Raw genomic sequence first — 24,152 nt, 5'->3', positions numbered from 1 at the left:
ATCCTCATTTAATATTCATTACAGAATTGAAATCAACAGCAAAATCAGAGAGCTAACTGCCTGCTTAAGAACTGAGTCCTAAATAATTTTGCAGAGCTGGGCATTCACCTACTCTCCATTTGTAAAATATCAAATACTGTTTCATCTCACATGGCTGCTGTGGGACCAATGAGAGAAAAAAAAACATTCAAGATACTACTTCCATTTGTAGGGTTCTTATCTAAAAGCCCCATTCCCAGAAATGAGGACTTATGTATCAAATAGAAAATACAGATATATCAATTCCATGCAAATTTGCTACTGAATTTTACACAAGCAATCATTCCAAAACAATCCCTAATGTAGTATCCAGAACACTAACAAAGATACTGAGAACACTGTGAAGATCAACTCACGATTCAGAAATGCCTAGAGATTGAATACGGCATGACACCTCATACTACAAAATTATATTCAAGTTTAGCCATTTTATTATCTGAATTTACAAAGGATACCACCAAACAGTTACTACTTACTTCAAAAGACTAATGGTCATTTTAACGGCATGCAGATTCTGATATTTTTAAGTAGCATTCAGCCTTATCTCCAGGAGGTATGAAGTGTACCTGGGTTTTCTTTAGTGAAAGAACAGAAATTCCATCTTTTAAAATGACAGCTTTGGTTACTTGCAGCATTTAAATGGGATATGCCTTCACTATTAGAGCTAAAACAGTTACTGACAGAACTAATACACAGCAGGTACTACAGGGAATAAGAAACATTTCACCAGTAGGTCTCAAAGCTATTTACTGACAGCACAAAATACAGTGCCTATAATACAAATCCCTCTGTTCTGAACTCCTACCCACCCTTCAAGCCATCTGTTGCATGGCTGCATCTGACCTGACCTCTCCTGTTAACTAACCACCTAACTTTCCATTACCTGTCCCTCTCTCTTCTGGTCCTCACAGTTCTGTTTTCTTCTCTTTTTACTCAATTCCTTCTGGATGTTTTTTTTTTTTCCATCTCCTGCCCATCCCTTGGGTGCAACTCAGGGAAGAGAGGAGTCTCCCTACTTTCTGCCCCTTTCCCACAGCCCTACAGCCACAAGGAACAACTGCAAGAAAGTCCTGACTAGTCTCTGTAGCCTGGAATAGATCATGTTCAATACAAACAGGATTTTAAGAAGATGTATTTAATAAAAATTCCAGCAGTCTCTACTGAGAACATGAAGTGAAGATTTTCAAATGCCTGTAACTTAGGCAGTTTGGGTATTTTTCTCATAGTATAATAAAAGCTACATTCTACCAAGAGCTCTTTTCCTGTTGGTATCCAAGGCTCTCCTCCAAAGCAGAGCAGGATGAGGATTTCTCGGTGAAATACATTAACAGGAAAACCAAACAAAAAGGTCCTTTCTACCAACCCCACTAAAAAAAACAATGTCCCCCTTATTTTGTTCTAAGAAATGGACTAAGCGTTTTATCTGAAGATCTACAAACAACTCAACCACTGTTCGGCACCAGTATAAAGATTTTCAGTTGGATACTACATTAAATTTCAATTAATAAAAAAGTCCCTACAATGGAAAATGTTATGCAGCCTTAATAACAGAGTAATCTGCCAGCTACAGCTCTAATAAGCCTTAATTTCAACCAGAATGGACAAGAAGGGAAAAGGTTTCCATTCTTATCCTATTAAAAAGCACACAAGTTGTGCTTTTCACGGGAGTCACATTTCATTCATTAACATTAAACCCTTTAGAGAAGGGACAGACTCCTACTCAACGCCTACGTGCCATGAGAAATGAAACACGATCTCCAAAGTGTCAACGTTAACATTGCTCCATTGTTAAACAAGTCATCTTTTTCAACAAGTAAGCTCATAGGGAGATAAAACATTGGGAGACGATCACCTTTTAAAAACAAAGAGTACTTTGAATTCTATCCTAAGAAATAAAATAATTACTGTTATCTTGATTTCAGTTCTGCTTGCAGCAAGACCTCATCTGAAAGTGTAAATGTCCATTACATAATTTGAGTTCAAAGTTCACTCTTCATAATGGAAAAGTCTGCTAGGTGTCTAAAAGAAATAAATTTTTGAAAAAGCTTTTTCCATGCTTCTATTTGAAACTGTCAGTTGATGCAAAGTATGATTTTTACATGATTCGTGTGAACAAATGTCCATGTTTCACTTACAGCACTTGCCAAAACGTTTAATGTATATAAGCAACTCCATGTGTCAGCAAACCAGAAGAAATTGCTATAAGGTAAGGCGAGTGCTAAGACAAACTCAGCAACAGTTTCTTTTTTAAAATCTTGGAATACTTATTTTCCTACAGCAGCCACATGTGTGCATGGAAATAATTAACAGGTGAAAGACACAAAGGAATCTGCACATGACAATTTATCAAAACTTTCTATTTAACTTTCACTCTTCACATGCAAGGCTTAGCCAACCTATGCTATAGTTATATAGCAAGGAGCCTTTGCTTTGCATTTAACACTCCACTTCTGTTCTCAGACCTTAAGGAATCCACAGATCACGCAGCTGTTCTAATATTTGTATCTTATGCTTCTAAATATTACCATTTTATGGTTCTTTAAGATTGTGTTAAGGAGGAAATCCAAATTGGGTATAGTCATGCATATTACTTATTTATATACATAATCTTGTTTTATAAAACTATCTAACAAACCACTCAGATGACGTTAGCCATGTTGAGACAGCTGAAGAGTAGAACTGCCAAAAATGTACACTTCAAAGATCTGTGGTCCACAGAAATTATTGTAATATGGTGCTCCGTTTTCCACTGGCTTCAGCGCAAGGTCATAAAATGTGCATCTAGGTGACCTATTCTTGTGGCTTCACTGTAGGTGGGTTCCACCTTGTTTTAATGTGACTCTGAAGACTTGGCGTCTCTGAAACTCTTTGGGCCATACACTGGTAAAATCCACCAACAATTACGGCAGACAGCTGCGCACCCTGTGCTCAAACTTCTACTCAAAAACACTACAGACTTTCAAAGGAGAGCTGCAGATCACCTATGTTTGCCTCACAGAACACAACTCAAGTAGTACTGCTCTAGGGAGAGCGAAAAATAAGTGAATAATTGAAATACGTTCTTTGCACAAAAATACGAGTTCTGTCACTGCTAAAACACACAGACTTTAATCTACTGCTGTCATCTGAGTGCTTAACTTGATATTAACATTTTGAGATGTGTTGCCTTGAAAATAATTTTCTGGTTTGGTGGGGTTTGGTTGTTGTTTTGGGGTTTTAAAATTTGTTTTATGGGGGGGGGTTTAATGGTTTAGTTAAAGTGATGGCACTTCATCTATATCCAGCTCTGGCATACCCTAGTTAACCTGTGTTTCTATGGGTTTTCCCCTCCTGAATAACAGACCACACCAAATAAGATGACTGAAGAAAGGCAGAGGGTCAAAATGCACCAAGGAAGTTTTACATGAGACTGCCGAAACTGCTGCAATAGCCCAAGTATTACATTTACATAGAAGTTTACCCAATAAATAGAACCAGTTCCTCGAAACCAAGTAAAACAGACAAACATACACCCTCAGACAGACAATGATTAATAATAATTAACTGACTTTGGAACATATGTGATACAAAAAATTCGAAACTCCGTAGTTTCTGCATCTTTCTATAGTTATATCCTTGGGGAAAAAAATGCATGCAAACATATTGCTACAAGTTTCCCTAGACTTTCACTTTGACATCTAATAGCTCAAGGTGGCTCACACAACTAGTATTCAAGAAATGCTTAAAGTACAGTCTGTCTCAGATTTTGTTTCATACGATTGGCAAGCTTTATAGCATTTCAATTCAAAAGCTAGTAAAGTGTCCCAGCCAATAAATCAAAATAACTGCTATTCAAGCACTACCTGAGTGTATTCGTACTTAACCTTTAAGATTAAGCACCAGGAAGACAGAAGACACATGGCAGACCGTATTGGTCCTTTAAATACTGATTATTTGGGGTAAATGGAAAAGCTGAAAGGCCCAATCTAAACCATACCAGAACTGCTGGAAAGGTTGCTAGTTATAATCCTGTCTTCTAAATTCAGTGTTTAATCAGGCATTACATCATGCCTTCTCATCATGAAACAACTCTCACTTGTTATAATGAAGGTTAACAAGTTATTATACTAGGAAACTAAAGGAAACAAAGACAGTAACAGACACACAAGTTTTTCCACAGGGAAACTGACAAAATGTAATCACAATTTCAAACAACAAACCACTGCAGTTCAGAAAAATATTTTAAACTTACTGTGTTAGTTGAATCTTCTTGTAAAATTCTATCATACAACTGGATAGCATCATCATACCTGTTCAAAGAAATCATTTGCATTTATTTCTAAGACAGACCTCCTGACTTTTTGACTGTCCTTGCAATAGTTAATAACCCTCCTGCACTTTTTATACTGAATATATTTAAGCAAACTATATTGATGCAAAATTCTCCTGAGTGCCAAATATGAACAGCAGTATTTTATGTCACCAAGTTAAAAAAAAATACATGGTCATTGCTTCATGGAATATTGTTTCAGCAGCAACTTATATATTTTACACTCAATTTTTACTCTCCTGTCTGTTCTCTCTTATTCTGTACCCAATAGGTCCAATCATCACATCCCAACTCTCCCTTTCACCTCTCCCAAGAAAAAAAACCCCAAATTTGAAAGGCCATCCAAAATAATGACTTTTCACTTCATTGTTGTAATTTAGAACTTCATGTAAGTTTCTTCTGTTATGATTTTATAAAGTATAAGCAGCCACATACAGTAAACTGGGAGGATTCACACAAAAGTCCACCTCTAGACTATAATACAAATATTGAAAGAAAATGTTTTCCACCATCACTGCATAGGTTTTATTAATTAATTCTGCTATTTGAAGTATGCTTGAAACAGGTTACTTCAGCTGCTGTAAATGCTTTAAACCTTCTGGGAAAAAGATCTGTGTGTCCAGCCAGCTGTGTACATGACCCAAACTGGACAAATGAAATAATTCAGTTCAAAACACATTTGACTACACAGCTGCTGCGCTATCACCACATAACTAGGGCACACTTTGAGTCTTTGTGTATAGTTTGACAAGTAGTTTTTCAGAGGTACTGCTGATTCATTTTGATGCTACACATCCCCTTCTCACCTTGACACCCAGTTACATACTCTCACTACTCCCTAAGCACTGCTGACACTAGCATAGCTCAGCTGTCCAGCCCAGTCACCGTAACATATGAGAACAAATGCAAAAGGAAGCACAAAAGCAGAAATGAGTTGAAGGTGACTGCCACAGACTTGAGCAGACATGCTGTAAAATGCTGTATTTGTGTTCTCTGATAGTTGCTACTTTATCAGATGTATTTTACAAGACTCAATGTGATGGCCATAACCTGAGCTTTACAGGGTGAAGTTCCAGAATACTATTCTTGTGATTACCAAATGTCCTCAGGGATGTCTCAGTCTGCAGGGATGCCTCAGTCTATGGGGATGTTTTTCACTGTTTCCTCTCCCTGCTGGCGAAGGCAGGATCCTTCCTAGATCCTATAAGTCACTTACAATTTAACAAGCAGCTCACTTCAATTGAAAATGTGTTCCTTTGAGCCTAAGTCTCCCTAGGCTTCATTTATAGTCAGTGGGGAGAGATAGGCTTCTCCAGGGAACGGCTTAAAGCACCTGCAGGTGGGTTCCTGTTCAAAACAACCCAGAACTGAAGCCTCTTTCTTCTCTGACTTCTGGAGAAAATCGATGAAGGTGAAACCTCAGCTTTCTTTAATGCCTCTGCTCCCCTGATATTCCAATCTCAAGGATCTAACCTGACATAGACATTTTGTCAAGAATTTTTATGAGCACCTTTGGAAAACTGTGGCTCAATAGCACTTCATTGCTGAAACAACACATTTGTGCTGCAGTCATTTCCCGCAGAGATCTGTTCCCATGCAATAACAACTTCAATGTAGTCACATGAGCCCGAACAAAGTTATGATCTTTTGCACTTCTGAATAGGTTCTGGGAAGTGAGGAAATCTGCTGCCATTCCCTCACTGTCTTCCTAACCTATATCCAATGAAGACAGAAAGACAGCTAAGCTTAATGGAAATTCTTCATGAATGTGTATTTGATATAAAGTGAGTGTGTGGAACATCTGCTTGCCCTGAGACTGCCTCTGTCGTTGTGGACTCCAGTTATCCACTCTTTTCAATCCAAGGAATGGACATTCATTGGTGGTTCATATCAAATAACATTTTCAAAGTTAATTTTGCAAGAATGTAATGGATGAAGACCATTTGCTAAATATTTTTTTTTAAAAAAAAAAAAAAAGCATTTAGGGTTTACTTCTAAGTTCTAATTCCTTTGTATAAAGATGGCCCAAAGGCTACAAATCTCACCAACTCTGTAGGCAAAACGTGGCATGGAACAGATTTGCTAGCATTCAAAGGTACTGGAAGCTGCAAGACCTTCTCAACACCCAAGGCAAGTGCTTCAGAACAGAATGTTGATCATAGAATCATGGAACATCTAGGGTTGGAAAGGACCTTAAAAATAATTTAGTTCCAACCTCCCTGCCATGCCCAGGGACACCTTCCACTAGACAGGTTTGCTCAAAGCCCCATCTAACCTGGCCTTGAACACTTCCAGGGATGGGGCATCTAAAACTTCTCAGGGCAACCTGTTGCAGTGCCTCACAACCCTCATAGTGAAGAATTTCTTCCTTATATCTAATCTATATCTACCCTCTTTCAGGTTAAAGCCATTAACCCTTGGCCTATCACTACATGCCCTTGTAAAAAGTCCCTCTCCAGCTTTGTTGTAAGCCCCCTTCAGATGCTGGAAGGCCGCAATAAGGTCTCCCCACAGCCTTCTCTTCTCCAGGATGAACAACCCCAACTCTATCAGGCTGTCTTCATAGCAGAGTTGTTCCATTCCTTTGATCATCTTCGTGGCCCTCCTTTGGACTCTCTCCAACAGTTCCATGTCCTTCTTGTGCTGAGAACCCCAGAGCTGGACTCAGTACTCCAGGTGGGGTCTCACTAGCGTGGAGCAGAGGGGCAGAATCACCTCCCTCGATCCGCTCGCCACGCTGCTTTTGATGCAGTTGGCTTTCTGGGCTGCAAGTGAACGTTGCTGGGTTATGTTGAGCTTCTCATCAACCAACATTCCCAAGTCCTTCTCCACAGGGCTGCTCTCAATCCATTCTCTACCCAGCCTGCACGTGTGTTTCGGATTGCCCTGACCCATGTGAAAGACCTTGCACTTGGCCTTGTTAAACCTCATGAGGTCTGCATGGGCCCACCTCTCAAGCCTGTCAAGGTAGCTCTGGATAGCATCCCTTCCCTCCAGCGTGTTGACCACACTGCATAGCTTGGTGTCACTGGCAAACTTGTTGTGGGTGTACTCAATCCCTCTGTCCGTGTCACGGACAAAGATGTTAATCAGCACCAGTCCCAATACCAACCCCTGAGGAACGCCACTCATCGCTGGTCTCCACTTGGACATTGAAATGTTGACCACAACTCTTTGAGCATGACCATCCAGCCAATTCTTTATCCACCAAGTGGTCCATCCATCAAATCCATGTCTCTCAAATTTAGAGACAAGGATGCAGTGTGGGACAGCGTCAAATGCTTTGCAAAAGTCCAGGTAGATGATGTCAGTTGCTCTTCCCTTATCCACCAATACTATAACCCCATCATAGAAGGCCACCAAATTTGTCAGACATGATTTGCCCTTAGTGAAGCCATGTTGGTTGTCATCAATCACCTCCTTATTTTCCATGTGTCTTAGCATAGTTTCCAGGAGGATCTGCTCCATGATCTTGCCAGGCACAGAGGTGAGACTGACTAGCCTGTAGTCCTCTGGGTCTTCCTTTTTTCTCTTTTTAAAAATGGGAGCTATGTTTCCCCTTTTCCAGTCAGTGGGAATTTCACTGGACTGCCATGACTTCTCAAATCTGATGGATAGTGGCTTAGCAACTTCATCTGCCAGTTCCCTCAGGACTCACAGATGCATCTCATCAGGTCCCATGGACTTGTGCACCTTCAGGTTCCGTAGATGCTCTCAAACCTGATCTTCTCCTGCAGTGGGCAGTTCTTCATTCTCCCAGTCCCTGCCTTTGCCTTCTGCGACTTGGGTGGTATGGCTTGAACACTTGGCAGTGAAGACTGAAGCAAAAATGTCATTGCCTCAGCCTTCTCCATATCCCAGGTAACCAGGTCTCCTATTTCCTTCTGGAGAGGGCCCACATTTTCCCTAGTCTGCCTTTTATCACTGATGTACCTATAGAAGCTTTTCATGTTGCCCTTAATGTCTCTGGCCAGATTTATTTCTATGAGGGCTTTAGATTTCCTAACCTGATCTCCGACTCCTTGGACAATTTCTCTGCATTCCTCCAAGGCTATCTATCCTTGCTTCTACTCTCTGTAGGCCTCCTTTTTGTGTTTGAGTTTGTCCAGGAGCTCCCTGTTCATCCATAAAAGGCCTCCTGGCATTTTTGTCCAGCTTCCTCTTTGCATCATTCCTGAGCTTGGAGGACGTGATCCTTGAATATTAACCAGCTTTCTTGGGTCCCTCCTCCCTCCAGGGCTTTATCTCGTGGTACTCTACCAAGCAGATCCCTGAAGAGGCCAAAGTCTGCTCTCCTGAAGTCCAAGGTAGTGAGCTTGCTGTGCCCCCTCCTCACTGCCCCAAGGATCTTGAACTCCACCATTTCATGGTCACTGCAACCAAGGCTGCCCTTGAGCTTCACATTCCCCACCAGCCCCTCCTTGTTGCTGAGAACAAGGTCCAGCATAGCACCTCTCTTTGTTGGCTCCTCTATCACTTGGAGAAGGAAGTTATCATCAACGCATTCCAGGAACCTCCTGGATTGCTAATGCCCTGCTGTGTTGTCCCTCCAACAGATATCAGGGTGGTTGAAGTCCCCCATGAAGAACAGGACTTGTGAATATGAGGCTGCTCCTACCTGTCTACAGAGGGCCTCATCTGCTCGGTCTTCCTGGTCGGGTGGCCTGTAGCAGACCCCCATTGTAATGTCACCTGTCCCTATCCTCCCTTTAATCCCCACCTATAAGCTCTCAATCAGCTCCTCATCCATCCCCAGGCAGAGCTCCACGCACTCCACAGGGGGCAACACTCCCTCCTCACGTCCCCTGCCTGTCCTTCCTAAAGAGCCTACAACCTTCCATTCCACACTCCAGTCACAGATGTATAGATATAACAGATGTATAGGTATCATCACAAACATCAAAGATGCATCCAAGAAGAAAGGCGGACAGTAAAGGTCAACCTCAAGCCCTGAGGTCATTCATCTTGGAAAGCTGTAAAGTTTTAAGCCGTTCATTATTCTAATAATTCCTACTAAACTTAGTACGTTATAACCCTTATAGAGGATATTTCAAAAAGGTCAGCCTGATTTTTAGGTTCTGCCATTCTATTCCCTATGTTTTTTGAGTTGTTTCTACAACAAACACTGTAGATTTAATCCTTACTAAGTTCTTCCAGATTTATCCACACTCAGAAAACAAGCTACATCCTGCAGTAATTAGGAGCACAGGAGAACAATGAAGGCAAAAAACCGCTGGCACTGACTTTCATATGCTGCTCTAGCTCTGTGAGATGAAACGTGTACCTCACAGACTTCGCCAAAAGAAGTGTCTAGTGTTTTACTGTACAATGACTTATGCTGTCAAGTAAGAGATCTTTTTAATCTATGAAGTTTGATGGGAAGATAGCAAAAATGTGACACGGCATAGTACATGCAAAACTGCAATAAAAATGTCTTAACATTATAATATGATCACGCACACCATTATTTTCTATAAAGAAACTTCCCAGCATTGCTTTGCCATGTTTTTATAGCACCTGAATGCCTTTTTAAGAAATAGCAAGCACCTTTCCAGACAGAAAGTAAATTTTTTTAAATACTGGTTTTACCTTTCCATAGCTTCAAATCTCATTCCAGTTAATCGTTTAACTCTGTGGCTCCCAGGAAACTGCCGCCTTAGTTCTTGAAGACAAAACTATACAAATAAAACCAAAAATACTATTATGAATATAATTATCTACAAAGAAGCTGGAAGATAAAAAAAAATCCTTGGCTAATGATTCAACAACCTGAAATGGCACTTCTGAGTAAAAGCAATTACCGATTTTTGAAATAAGCAATAACACGTATTGTTAAAGAGAAGCTCAGAAACTTAAACTTTGTCTGTTAGAAGGCTAATTTAGGAAATACCTTCCATACAGGTCATTAGATTGTCAGGCCTTCTTGGAAATACTTATTTGTCTAGAAAATTAAACTCGCCTACTAAAACAGTTCTGATGCTATTAAAACCTGAAGTCTACATAGTTGCCCCATAATAACACAAGACAGTAAAAAACAAATTAAAGACAGTAAGAGTTTATGTGATACTTCTTTAATAAATGGATATCTCACAATGGAACAAACTATGCTAATACTATGCTCTGTGTTTATTTTTAAAATAAAACTTTGAAATCCAAAGAAAATGTTTGTCACTGGCTTGGATTGAGCCTGCTGGCAGAGAAGGCACAGCTTCTAACTCCTGAAATCAGTGAGACACCTGGGCTGGATAAAAGGAATTCATCACAGGCAGATTTCTCTGGATTAGCAAAAAAGGATGTTTGGTAGAGGGACTGAGTCACAACTTCCCCAGAACAAACTAACTCTAACCATATCACGAATGTGGCTATATAGCATTGCAAAGTTTGTAGCTGACTCATTACGGTGGGAGGCAGTACTGTCCACAGGCTCTCAAAAAGACCAGTGGTTTGAATCGCGTTAAAAGCTTCACACAGAACCCTCCTTTTCCAGGCATCCATTTATCCAACTCAGCTTATAAACTTGTTCTTCAGACCTAGGGTTCTAGCAGCGACCTATCTACATAATCTGTTCCATCTCACCACAACCATGAGTCAAAGGAAAAATACAGAAGTGAATCAGTAAAAATTAGTCTTTTCCCTCTCTGTTTCTGTAGATAAACAGGTTGCTAGTGAACAGCAAAGAAAAACATTCACACCTCTCCCAGATGCAAAAAAACAGAGAAGGGAGACAGGAAACCATAATCAGAGAAGTAGCACTTAGCCTCAAGTAAGCACAGAATATTTTCATCATTATCATCTTCATTTTCAATGGACCAAGATCTCAAGAATGCAATTTCACATAGCAAGACTCAGGTTTAGAACAGGAACAGTTTACTGGCACTTTGAGTGATGTCTAGGTGAACTGTTGCTGCTCTGGACAACAAACTGTCATAAAAAACTACAGGTACTTAGCAGCACCTTACATGAGGTCTGAACTCATCTGTGAAAACTTACATAAAACTCCAGAAAAGTATTTTCACTCCAGCTTTTCCACAAACAACCTTCCAGATTTTAAAAAGAACTTTTGCAGACAATAAATTCACCCTGTGGTGATCTGGAAATCCCAAAGGACAGTGATTTTCCATATAAGAACATGCACTGCTTTTCTCCAATAAAATTTTTTAATGTCAAAAATTGTAACATTTGCAATAACACTAAATTCCACAATCTGCAGATGGACTTTTACATCTAGAAAAACACCATCAACAGAATAAAAAGAGCTGATTAAGTAGCACTCAGGTGCAGGAGTACTACAAGACCAGAATTGTTCACATGAGATCTGACTACATGATCATTATTCAATTGAATACAGCAGCCACAATGCCAAGATAAACTCCTGTAGATTAAAACATTAGACACAAAAAAGTGACATGGAAGTTGTGACACAGGCACAAACAATTCACTGCAACACTTTCAAAACCAAAAGTGCACGAATAAACTACAATAGCTGCATCTTCAAAATGTTCTGGATTCAGCAGCACTGAATGTCCTCTTTTTAAATTTAAACTGTAATCCCCATAATAATTTATGTTATTGAAGTTCTGCACTATGTCAATAATCTACTTTCAAGATTCTCTCAGAAACTCAGCAGTTACAATGGCAAATCTCATTTGTATGTGAAACTTTAATTTGCAGTTAATTTGCTTTCTCATTTTTTTAATCATGTAGGTTCTTAATTTTAAAGGTCTGACAAAGGCAAAGAAATATAAACCTGGACTTCCAGCACGTAAAACACTGGTGGTGCAAGTGCCTGCCAACAGTAGGTGAATTCACTAAAATAGGCACGCGAACGAACTGGCTGCAGGGGCACGCATTACGAACGGTCATTTTGTGCGGGACAGAGAGGACAACAGTAATAAAAAGAGGAAAGAGAAAGAAAAAGAAAAAATAAAAGTCAGATAAATTACTCTGAAAACCATCTCAGCCTCCTCATTTGGAGCAGATGAGACCTATACCCCCAGGCAAAATGCATCACAGCTGTCAAAAGCTCACTGCTAAAAAACAGAAGTTCTGAAGCTGTTTGTCTACTTTGGGGCTACAGCTGTAGCAAAAATCCACATATGATGCTGACTTGTTTGAATTAACTACTTCTTTATTATAAACCAATCAAATTAAAAAAAATAATGAAAAAACTGTTTCCCTCTAAGCTTTTAACCTCCTTTCTGGGCTGCATGCAAAATGTTGCACTCCCTCATCTCAAGCAGTATTCCTCAGAGGGCACAGAAACTGAAATTTAAAATCCCTGCCAGGGTTAGTAAAAATAAATAGTGTTTCACAACTGATCTTTCAACACTGGCTCCCTCAACAACATTGTGAAAGTCTTCCTAAAAAGACCCTGAAAATAAAGACCAAAACTGTTTTAGATAGGTATCAGAAAACAGAAATATATTTATTTAAACAGTAAGTCTATTTGTTTTTATTTAAAGAGACAGCTATACTACAACAGTATTTTCTTCTGAGGAACAAGAGAAAGGGAAGTTCAGTGGGTTCACGACAAGTTGAATGTGCTGTATTTTCCAGCGTACTCCATTTTACCATATACATACGGGATGCAAGATAAACTTGCCTAGTTGTGCCTGCTTTGCCCTTTGCCCAACTACATCCTCTAGTCTGACCCCTTGTATATCACAGACCATTAAGTTTCACCCAAATGACATCACATGAAGCTCAAAGACTTTATGGGGTATTTTGCTACCTGACAGAGAACAAGGCACTGGAAGAGTAATCCCCATGAAAGACCTGGACTCCTGAAAATATCTTTCTCTTTACTTAGAATAAGCTCAGGCTTGCTGGCTTTCAGGGCACAACACAAGCTCATGGGTTTTTTTTCCCCAGCGTTTTGTGAAGGGGGGACGAAAAGATTATTAAAATTTGCCTGCACAACACACTTTTGCCTTTTTCAGTTGCTGCCTTTAAAAGATTAACTAAGCTTGGTTGGGTTTTTTTGTTTGTTTCAGTGTTTCTTCATTTTTAATCTAGTGAGCAGGTGTTACAGTTCTAAATAAACTAATTTTATCTAAATTGTTATTTGTATAATTCAAATAAATTTGCATACAAATTGAGTAACCCAAATATCCATTAACAACACTTTTACCAAGAATAATTGAATAATTTGGGACCTTTGAATCTCCAGATCTCCACTTAAAACAGAGCCAGCTTCCAAGTGACCGTGGGGCCACATCCCAAACCATTTCTGAGCATCTCCAAGGGAGATTCCACAGCTTCTCTCTGCCACTTGTCCCGAAGTGTCCACTAACCCCATTGATTTTTCCCAATATCCAATTGGAATTCCCTTCATTGCAGCTTATCTCTCTCGCACTTGCCTTTTGCTGCACATCTACTAAAATCTGTCTCCACTTTTATACCTTCCCATTAGTCATATTCAAAGATAGCAATAAAATCCCTTCTTAGCTTTCTCAAGGCTTAACAAAACCAGATCTCTCAGCCTTTCCTTATACATTATGCAGTCCAGCTCCTTATTCATCTTGAAGACTTGCTCCAGTATGTCAATGACTTTCTTTGATGATAGCCAACATGACATACAATATGATATGCATGACAGGACATTTTACCTCAAAACATTCAAAAAACCAGTATAATTTGAGAGTTTTTCAATAAACAAACACTCTCTGTACAATTTGGCAACTTCAATATTATTCTTGACATTTAGCCCATACCAGAGTAGCTGTAAATATTTTCATGGCTATTGGAAGAGACATGATCTGTCTAAACAAAAGTTACACATTAGAGAATGTGGGTGGAGGCAGTTTCTTCCCAGCAGTGTATTTCTTGATAGATATTCTACAAGTCCAAGTTATGGAGTACAGAATATCCTATAACTGTCCAAAGAACTATCTGGAAGAGATACCCAGGAAGAAAACTTAATGTTTGAGGGAAAAGTCAACTTGAAAAACTTACCATTGCCAAATCATCTCGGCTGCAGTCCAGGGCAGCAATCATCACCTGTTCATATATTATCCAAACTGGACACAAAAGAGACATTAAATGCAGATAATTGGGTTTTTTTAAGATAACGGGAAACACCTACAATGTAAACAAGATTAATGAATTCTGTCTGTATATTTTTCCCTTTCTACTCCCGTGGCTCACTACTGAAACAGAGACATTTTAAGAAACTGCTGGAATTAATTAAAATCGCATTCAAGTAATTTTATTGCTTTTAGTAACAAAGTACCTTTTGACATCCTGAAAGGCAAAAAGCTCTAACTCTCTGCTTTTCCTAACATTATAGCTGCAGTCTTCTAAATAGATCTCCATTAGGACTTGCTCTCTCATCAGACCTGGAGAACAGCCATTTGGGCTAGAAAGAAAACAAATTTCCCTTAACTATTTCACTGCTGGAAGTCCTACAAATTTTGCCTTCTTCCTGGATAGGAACAATTTCTCTACATCAGTAACAGATTACATTTCTGTTCTAGGCCTACCAAGGTCTTGAGTATAAAGAACTTAACAGTGTAGCGACACAAGTTGCAGAAAAGAGAGGTTACAGTAGAGGGAAACATGTAACGCAAGTATTAGAAGCACTAAGTGTTCCGAACTCCTGTAAATCCAATCAGGTGCACACAGTATTTCAGGGAACTGAAACAGAAGCAACTGTCTTCCAAAATAAAAAGGCCCTCTCATTTTTAAAAATAGTTTCTATGATATGAATTTCCAATATTTTTTAAATAAATTACTATTTCTTGCTAAGTATACAAAAGAGAAACAGGCATTAATTTGCCTGTAACCCCTCCCTCTTCCCCATTAGAACTATTTGTAAGACATATATTCTATTTTTATTATATAATGTATACATTTTTCCATGAATGTAAAAGTACATACATAGATACAGACAAAATATAGACAACATCTACCCATGATATAAATTAATATGTCTTTTTAAAAAATTCTAAACACAATAATAAGATACTTTTATAGTTTATGAAACTGCCCTCCCCATTCGATCAAACCTCTATCTTGATACTCTAACTCTAGCACAGGTTAGTGTCAGGTATCAGGTAACGGAACGCTTGTAAGAGAATCAAGTATCCAGTCCAGAGGGATGTGTTTTTCTAATCTGTACTAGGGCTTTCTTGCTCAAACTTAAAAAAAACCAAAACACCAAACAAACAAACAAGCAAAAAAAACCCCACCAAAAAAACACCAAAGGTTTTGAACTACTAATTATCCATGAGAAAATCCCAACTTTTCACTGAAATTATGATGGGGATAATAGTATCCCCACCCCTTAGACTGAATATTCAGTAAGTTATTTTTATTTTAAAAACACTAATAATGATAAAATCTTTTTTCTCCCCAATTACACTGGATGTCTTCTAGCTGAGGAGGCAAGTTATAATCATCTGCCCCACTGCACTCATTATTTTCCTTTCTATACGCATTCTGAAATTAGACATTGTAATATCCAGGTATTTTCTGAAAACACATGAAGCGACAAGACAAACATCCATCATACCCAACCAATTCACCTTCTATGGCTATATGTGTTTGGTTTTTTTTTTTTTTCCTTTTTTTTTCCTGTTTGTTTTTAAAACTGTCCACAGTTGCCAGTCTGCTACTACTTAAACAGAATGCAAATATGTAAATATGCATTTGCTAAGAATCTCAGAAACACTGCAGCTAATTTATGTAATGAATCCTGAATGCCAAGTTTATGAAAGAATAAAATACATATATCTTGAAAAGAAGGACAAACTCAACACCAACAAGAAAGGAATGACTCTGCCTGGATTACTGAGAACAATATTTCAGAAAGGCATCAGTAAGATCTAAGAGGACTACCAAACTCCTCAACACTTTCTTACTAAAATACAGTTCTCCTAAATTACTAGCAACATGATAAGAAGAAAGCAAAATCAAGGTAAATTCTCAAAGTTCTTCTAAAGCAGAGGGAACCTACGACAACTCTCTTGCAGGTGGGTGTATTAAGCCTACCCATGCAGTCTAAAAACAAGCACGTTCCTCACAGTTAGGGTGCAAGAGCCCCTCACAGTGCAGTGTCTTCTTCAGGCACTGAATCTCCAAACGCACTTCATGACTCACTGCTGTGCATACAGGTTTCTTCTATACGCGGTACTTTGGTTAGATTATCCATGTATTTATATCCAAAAAAGTACATTTGCAGTGGCCAAGTTCCTTACGATGGAAAGAACTCCAGAACAGTATTAGAGCTCGGAGGGTGCAAGATGGAACCAGAGCAAAACATCGATGTAAAACAAATCCTATCTGCAGAACCCCAAAGCCAATACTGAAAGATTCCTCACCTGACAAGAAAGGGAAGCAAAGTGTCTTTCTGAAATGTTTATGTGGATTTTAATTCCTGGAACACTGTAGGAAGTTAGGCATTTGCAATTAAAGTTAACTTACTAAACTAACTGAACAAGTTAACTAACGGCACAAAGCTGATCATATGGAATACTGTAACTTTATTAGTAAATACAATGCACTACCGTGTTGCTAAAATTCACTTGTGACTATAAAAGAGCAGTTAACAAAATGAAAGAACCACAAGAGAAACGTATTAAAGACTGTGTATTAAATTACCTGAATTGTAAAAAAGGAAAAAGGAAGAAGGAATGAGCATTAAAATAAAAACCTGTGTGAGATTAGTATGCAAACCTATACAATCTTGACAGCATTTTGTTATACTTTATGCTTATAGCAAAGAGTGCTACTGTACTGTAACACATTTCTAAACAATTCTCTTTTAGTATGAAATGTTATATCCACACTTCTGTCTATTGAAATTAGTATAAGGTGGTTTAAATCCACTGAAAATAGTAATTTCACTAATAGTGGAAACTGACACTAACATTCAACTATAATATCACAAACGTAATGTTATAATAAAACCAGCCTTAATATTAATTCCTACAGTATGAATTATTTGATTAAGGAATACCTTTCTCTGTTATAAAAAGATACTTTTCAATTTTTGCCCCCATGCTGAAGAACAGCAAATCAGTCAAATGACAGCTAGATAACAGTTTCATGCTAAGTTTTCACATAATGGTCTAACTACTAATCTAGCGAACTAACAGTTCTAGGAGGTCATTTTTCAGTCTGTTTTCGCTGCAGCCCATATTTGGGAAAGAAAGAAAATCTAGGAATTCTGGCAGCCTACCAGACTAAGAATGTAATATATATTTCATCAACATCAGTATATACAGAAAGGCAACAAAGAAGTACAAAACAGAGTCTGAAAAGAGAAAACAAAATCAGATAACAGACGTTTTAAAAATAATGATTGTTTACATACTGTCATCTCCAAGTTTAGATGCATATTCATTAATTAACTCTTCTCCAACATCCACTATCTGTTCACTGTTTCGGTAGTTTTCTTCCCTCCATTTCCTCATTTTATCACGCATATCTGGGGGCAAAGGGGAGAAAAAAATAAAAAGAAAATATTAAGATTTCTGGATAGTAACAGAATTTGAATTTTACTCCTGGAAAATATGCATAGGAAGAATGGGGCAGAGAGCAATAAATCTAAAAAAGTGACTTCTACTAATACTAGAAAACCACCGGAGAACAGATAGGTGTATCAGACCTCTGAAACTGTATCACACAAACCATGCTCATGCTCTGATATAATCAACTCAAACTTCTAAGTTTGCAGCCTCTCAAGTTAGTAACATGTGCAGTAAAAAACCCCTATACCTAGTTATCCAATAAATAATAAAATTTAATGGATATTACCCACGGTTAGGAAAAATAGGCTTAGAGAGATTTCTCCCAAGTATTTTCACACATTTACAAACACTACTAAAACTGCACTTCTGCTCCAGGTGAATAAATTTTCACTGAAGTATTAGAAAACCTATGAGAACTCAATCACTGCTCACGTTTAACAGTGTAAGCAAAATGCTGCGATCTTCCACTCTAAAAAGAATCTACATGCGCCGCCAGAAAGGAGCCTCAAGAAAGGCAGACATGGAAGTGAAGGCTTTCTAGATCAAGGAAATGCCCCAAAGTATAAAAATTATCACTGTTGATCTAGGTAAGACGGAAAAGATGGCTTATTTTAGCATCAGGGGTTTTGTTTTAAGAGTACCTTTACTATGAATCAGATCTCCAAGAGAGCAGGCACACTGATGAAGTCAGCTAGAGAGCACTACCTACCTTAGGTTTTATTTATCCTCTGGATCACGAAATTGCTGAGAATGTGATTTTATATACACCTACACATTGATATGCCTGTATATGTTCCGTATACAAGAAGGAATTTTGAGGAAACTTACAGAAAATAGTTTTCATTAATAGGTAGTGGCTTTACTAATATGAAGGTACTGCGACAACTGTTGCCAATATTTTTTTAAAACTTCACAACAGCTGGAAAAACAAACACAACGCTAGATATAAACATCGTCAGTTTTTCTTGCACCTCAAAGCGCATAGTTAACATAACTGACAGTAAAAATTAAGCACTGAACTTCCTTCCATCTACCTGAAGTGATCTCGGATTGCTCATAAGACTGTTATTGTGCCACATTTTGTATTTTGAAGTTCAACCAAAACCACCACAGGGTTACATTTCATATGCATGGGTAAAGTTAAATGGTTCTAGACACATGATGGTCCCTGGCAATTCAAAGTTAGACAGCAAGAATGTGAGAGAACACAAACATTCACAAAAGCTGACAAGCTAAACCCATAAAAATAAATAAGCTGTCTGATTTCTACCTACTCATTTACTTGGAAATTATCAATGCCTCATTCCAGTATGATTCCAAATGGAATATTCAGAATGGTCTGAATTACGTATAACAGAATGCACATCTACCATTCATCACCCAAGAACAGCATTTACAGTGATGGAAAAAAACTTCAGGACAGAGAACAGTACATCAGCTGATGACCAAAAACCAAAGCAAAAATAAATGTTCTTATTCATGTGAATCTATTGAAATGCTCGTTAGTTTTAGAAATACTGAATTTTATGTAAAAGGTGGTAGAAAGAAAATGCTAAAAACTGCAGTAAAACTTAAGCAAGGCCTTTTGCAATGTTGTCAAACTTAATGAAATTTTTACTACGGAAGCTATCAAAAGTCAGCCAATAATAATTTAAGTCTTGGAGGCAAATCTACATAGAGCACATAATACAAAGTTGGACAGTAGCAATTGGGGATTTCAGAAAAAAAAAATTGTTAAAGAAATGTCTAGTTTTAATTACAATTACTCCCGTCATGTATATAGGCTGGTCCTGAGCAATTGATACATTTGTTTTAGTTTTAGGCTCTCTTAAACTAGCAAGCTTTGCACATATAAATCAAAACATTACCAGTTCAAAGGAGCAGACACACTTGCCACAACGTTTGCTGTTCTCTAAAAACATGCAAGCAGCCTACAGGAAGCCAAAAGAAATAACCTGTGTTTTATTTTTGTGTCTGTTAAGGCGTCAGTTAATTCGGCCTGAGCAACCAGATATGAAGTAATCCTCTTATAATTATTTATACTTCGATTGTTTAGTTGGATCATCGTTTTCAAGTCCTCCATATCTAGAAGCACCTGATGAAATGAAAGAAGCTACCCCTATTAGTAGAGACATACACTGCATACTCCAAAACATTACCGTGACATACAACAACCGCTACCATCAGCGGTCGCTCAGGGACCCCATAACCATTACATTTCTAGAGCTCATTTGTGTGTTTTCTTCTGTTACGGACACCAAATCTGCCACCACCCTTCAGGTCCACCCACTCTCATCTCACAAAATATGAATCAACGCAAAAACCCCACAAATCCACCGATTCAACAAGCTTACCTAAACGCACAGGGAGCACAGTGGCCTGGCGACTGCTCTCTGCGGGTCTCCAGACCCCTATCCTTACCCGGCCGCCGCAGCCGTACTTTGCAGGTGGAGGCAGAGGCAAAGGCAGCTCAGCTGGGCACCGCGGATGCTGCCCTTCACCCTAACAACTCAGCTTTCAGAGCGGCCTCAACCAAAACCCCAGCCTCTCACCTTTGCCTGCTGTAAAATCCCATAAATTCATATATAAAATCCAGAGTAAACTGACCTGTCACTTTGATTACAACTAAAAATTAGGAATACCTAAAAGCAAGCAAACACAGCACGGAACACAACAAAGACATCACACCAACATTTAATTGCACAGAGATGATGACAGAGACAAAATGTTGGGCTGTCTTCTATTTCCTAGAGTCCTTCCACGCAAAGTAAATGTGAATTCAGTTTCTAAGTCACAGGAAGGAACCAATTTTGTCATCTAAAGTGGGCTCTAACGACTAAAGACACTATAGATAGAAGTGTTCACTTTTAAAATTCACTTGGGATTTTCTACTATATGTGATGTTCCCTGATACACACATTTGCAAGAAAATGGCCTCACATATACAGACTGTCAAATTTCATCATAGAAAGTATTTTATATTTTCAAAAATTACAAAGAATTCATTGGAAAAAAGTCTCACATGAACGTGTAACAAAAACTCGTAGTATGCACTACTTAAGCAGCGCAATTTTTAACAGCAATACTAATTTAATGATCCAGAAAACTTAAGTAATTCAAGCAACAGTCATCATGAGCTATTCAAAATCTTCCAAAATATTATTTTCACTTGTTTTCAATTTATGTTACAAGAAATCTCGTTTAGAAAATATGTCACCCCTTTCTCCTTTTGGTTTTGATACCCAGTGAAGACGACTTACTGACTGGAACAAGAATTGCCGTGACAGCATTCCAAGATCTCCAGAAAGCCCGTCTGTCACTAGCCAAAAGTCACTGCTTCATTTCAGCTGGGTTTGAGATGTTATCACTGTTAGATTTCTGTGCCAGGTAAAGAAAGAAAAGAAAACCTGGTTTGTTTTGTCCAATTCTGACAATACGTCAGATGAGTTTTCTGTGAAAGCCAACTGTCATTAGTTCTTGACTATCATTCTTATTTGCAGATCACACTAATTCTGCATGCACAAGATAACTTGTGTGCTACAAAACCTGCTCCTGAAATGAAGTTATACAGGTGTACTTCCCTCCCCCCCCCCAAATATTTCTACTACACAGGCCAAATTAATGTTCAATGTATCACTGAAACCATGTTAATTATTTATGAACAGTCTCCGTAATGTTCTACACGGTTTAAAAAGCTCACGTAAGAGGCTCCACATCACCACTTACGACTGACGTGCTGAACTACTACATCATGCTGCTTTGCCAGACTTGCAATTCTTGGCTCCCTGTCACTCCACACAGTTTCTAATTCTTGTAAATATGAAGGAAGCAGGAAACAGAATGCCATTTTCTCCAGGATAATTAGCAACAGTGGCAAAAAAAAAATGGAGCAACATACCGCCTTAGTCTCAAGTAAGCAAGCTGTAAAATATATGATGCATGTCCACATATAAGCATTTATTTTAATACAATAGCACCCTGAAGCCACGTTTGGTTCATCTAAGTCCACTGATCAAGATCCTGAAGTTAAGTGTGAGGTTTTCCTGCTCCACAGGATTAAAAATACACTTCAAAGCTCAAGACACAGCTGCAGACAAAGTAAAGAAAGAAAAAATAAAACCAACACCTCCAACAGTGGAAATCAGAGTTATTTTCAGTTATCTTTCCTAACCACCTGTGCAATGCATGTACCTAACATCCCGTTTAATCACTGTTAAACTCCCACCTTTGTCCCACAGAAACCAAGTGAGAAGCGAAGGTACACACTGTATTTCATCCGCCTCATGTTATTCTTCTTCCCTGACCTCCAACCACAGTTTCATCTTTGAGGAGTATGTAAGTAAAAAGCATTTTGTTTAGAAAGGACTGAGTCTATAAAGCACATTTTTCAGATTAATACCAACCATACACCTGTTTTCATGGAAATTAAGCATTTTATGCAACTTCAGGATGAGCTACATTCCATTCCTAGAGCTGTTCAAGTTCTTTGCTAGGGACTAGGTCACAACGATGCTGGGATCACGCCGTGCACGGAAAGCCTCACTGCACCAGGGATCTGTTAAAGTACACAAGAAGAGCCTTTGCATTGCCTCTTCCAGGAATCTGTTCATTTTTTACTTTCCATCTTTTAAAATAGAGGAAAAAAATATATAATTTTTCAAATGTGTGCTTCTGAAGCGCAGACAGCTGCTTGTACCAATGCAGATCCTCAAGGATTTCCCCTACGCTCCAAGTCTTTCATTTGGACATAAACTGGAAGCTGATATGACAAAACTCCCCAGTCAGTCCCCAAAAATCTCCTATTCAGCATACCCATATGCAAAACAACGCACCTAGCACAATGCCACAAATGTCAGTCAAAACTCTTTGGAAACAGACTGTGGAGGTTATTTCCAAGTGTAGGTCGCTCACCTCAGCATGAATTAGCCGGGTCCAAAAGCAGTAGACTTGAACATCCTATACCTGGCCTTTACACCAGAGCGTGAAGACACCAACACTGCAATACTCCCAGCCAAAACAACCTAGGGCTAAATGTACAGAAATGTATCCACGATGCACGTTACCTCTCCTGTGAGAAATCTCATTTCTCTTTGCAGTCGCTGACACCTGAGAACAACAGAAGGAAAAAAACCCCTAAATCTCTGGGGTTTGTAACAATTTCTGTTCAAGCAAAATCAAAACTAGAGAAGTTCTGTACACAAGCTGTTTTTAGAGCAACTTTTGGGAAAGCCTAACAGTAACACTAGTGATGCTCCATACAACTTCCCTTCCCCTGTCATGGCCTGCCTGCTCTCCATCCAAGCTCCGCTTTCACAACCACCATACCTTCTCACGAGACATATAAAAGAACAAGCAACCAATCTTCTCCCAAAGTGCTAAATTAGTCTAATGACATCACAGCGATGCAACCAAGCATCGGAGCAAAACCACCTATAAGCTGACCACCTGACACACTGGCAAGAAAGCCCTCTTCTTCATCCTTAATTACAGTTACAGCACTATTTTCTTCAATACCAGCTAAAATATTTTCTGATATTAGTGCAATTTGAGCTGAAAATGGAATATTTTTGAATTCCATTTTGTTTTGGAGTCCTCAAGAAAAAGGTGCAGGAAAGACAGCACGGGCACTATTTCTGATGGGCAAGGTACTAGCACCTGCTAAAATACAGCCCGTGCCATGTTCCTCCTCTTATCCCCATACTACACAGCCAAACTAACCAAGACTCTATGCTCAGGGAATTATTCTATTGCTCCATTATTTCTTCACAGATAAGCAGTAAGTAAATAAAAAAGCCAAAGGTCACACAGCTTCTCTCTGCATTAGCTTCTCTACTGTATAATGTTTGCAATGTATTGAACCACCCAGCTAAAGACTCTCCCTTTATGGCCAAAATTACTGAACAGCACTCATTTATTCCTGACAGGAGACTGTAACAGGCTCGAGTACCATGTGAACTCACATTTGAGCATGTGCTGCTTGCAAGAGAAGAACCATTCAGAATGTCAGGTAAACCTCAAAAAGTACTGTCTTAAAAAAAACCCATCACCATTATGATCAAACAGATATGAAAGCTACAAAGACCTGGGCAGCAAGATTTCCAAAACCTTTATTTTACTTCAGAGTTTCTGGGAATTCCTCCGCAAACGCTCGTCATCAAGTTTTAGGAAAACATCAGGTAGTTTTCAGGCGCTCCAAAAGGTGAACCCAGACACAAACCGCGGCCCCAACCAAGAGGCCATTTTTTTCTGTAGGCGCTGTATCAGTATTTGGGGGGAGCTGGGAGGCGGCGGGAAGAAGGGCAAACGCCGTCCTCTGGGGAAAGGGGGGTCCG

At 38.9% G+C, this 24,152-nt stretch overlaps 1 protein-coding gene across 5 annotated transcripts in view; it reads right to left on the bottom strand.

Annotated features, from left to right (window-relative positions):
* Positions 1-22,815, bottom strand: part of EMC2 (ER membrane protein complex subunit 2) — a 45,937-nt gene extending 23,122 nt beyond the window's left edge. For 2 of the 5 annotated variants that reach the window (XM_035893848.1, XM_035893845.1), the window contains exons 1-5: positions 21,081-21,161; positions 17,664-17,777; positions 14,303-14,367; positions 9,938-10,023; positions 4,271-4,328 (exon numbers count right to left, since the gene is read on the bottom strand). In XM_035893848.1, the coding sequence (XP_035749741.1) occupies positions 4,271-4,328; positions 9,938-10,023; positions 14,303-14,367; positions 17,664-17,775 (321 nt within the window). In that variant the 5' untranslated portion in view covers positions 17,776-17,777; positions 21,081-21,161. Of the gene's footprint in view, positions 1-4,270; positions 4,329-9,937; positions 10,024-14,302; positions 14,368-17,663; positions 17,778-21,080; positions 21,162-22,223; positions 22,245-22,731 lie in introns of those variants that run through there. The other 3 variants (XM_035893846.1, XM_035893847.1, XM_035893849.1) reach the window with 3 other exon arrangements.
* Between the last annotated feature and the right edge of the window lie 1,337 nt (positions 22,816-24,152).

The sequence above is a fragment of the Egretta garzetta genome, unplaced genomic scaffold (genome assembly GCF_000687185.1).
Source record: "Egretta garzetta isolate BGI_Z169 unplaced genomic scaffold, ASM68718v1 scaffold154, whole genome shotgun sequence".
Classification (NCBI taxonomy): Eukaryota; Metazoa; Chordata; class Aves; order Pelecaniformes; family Ardeidae; genus Egretta; species Egretta garzetta.
This window is presented reverse-complemented; position numbering and strand designations above follow the sequence as displayed.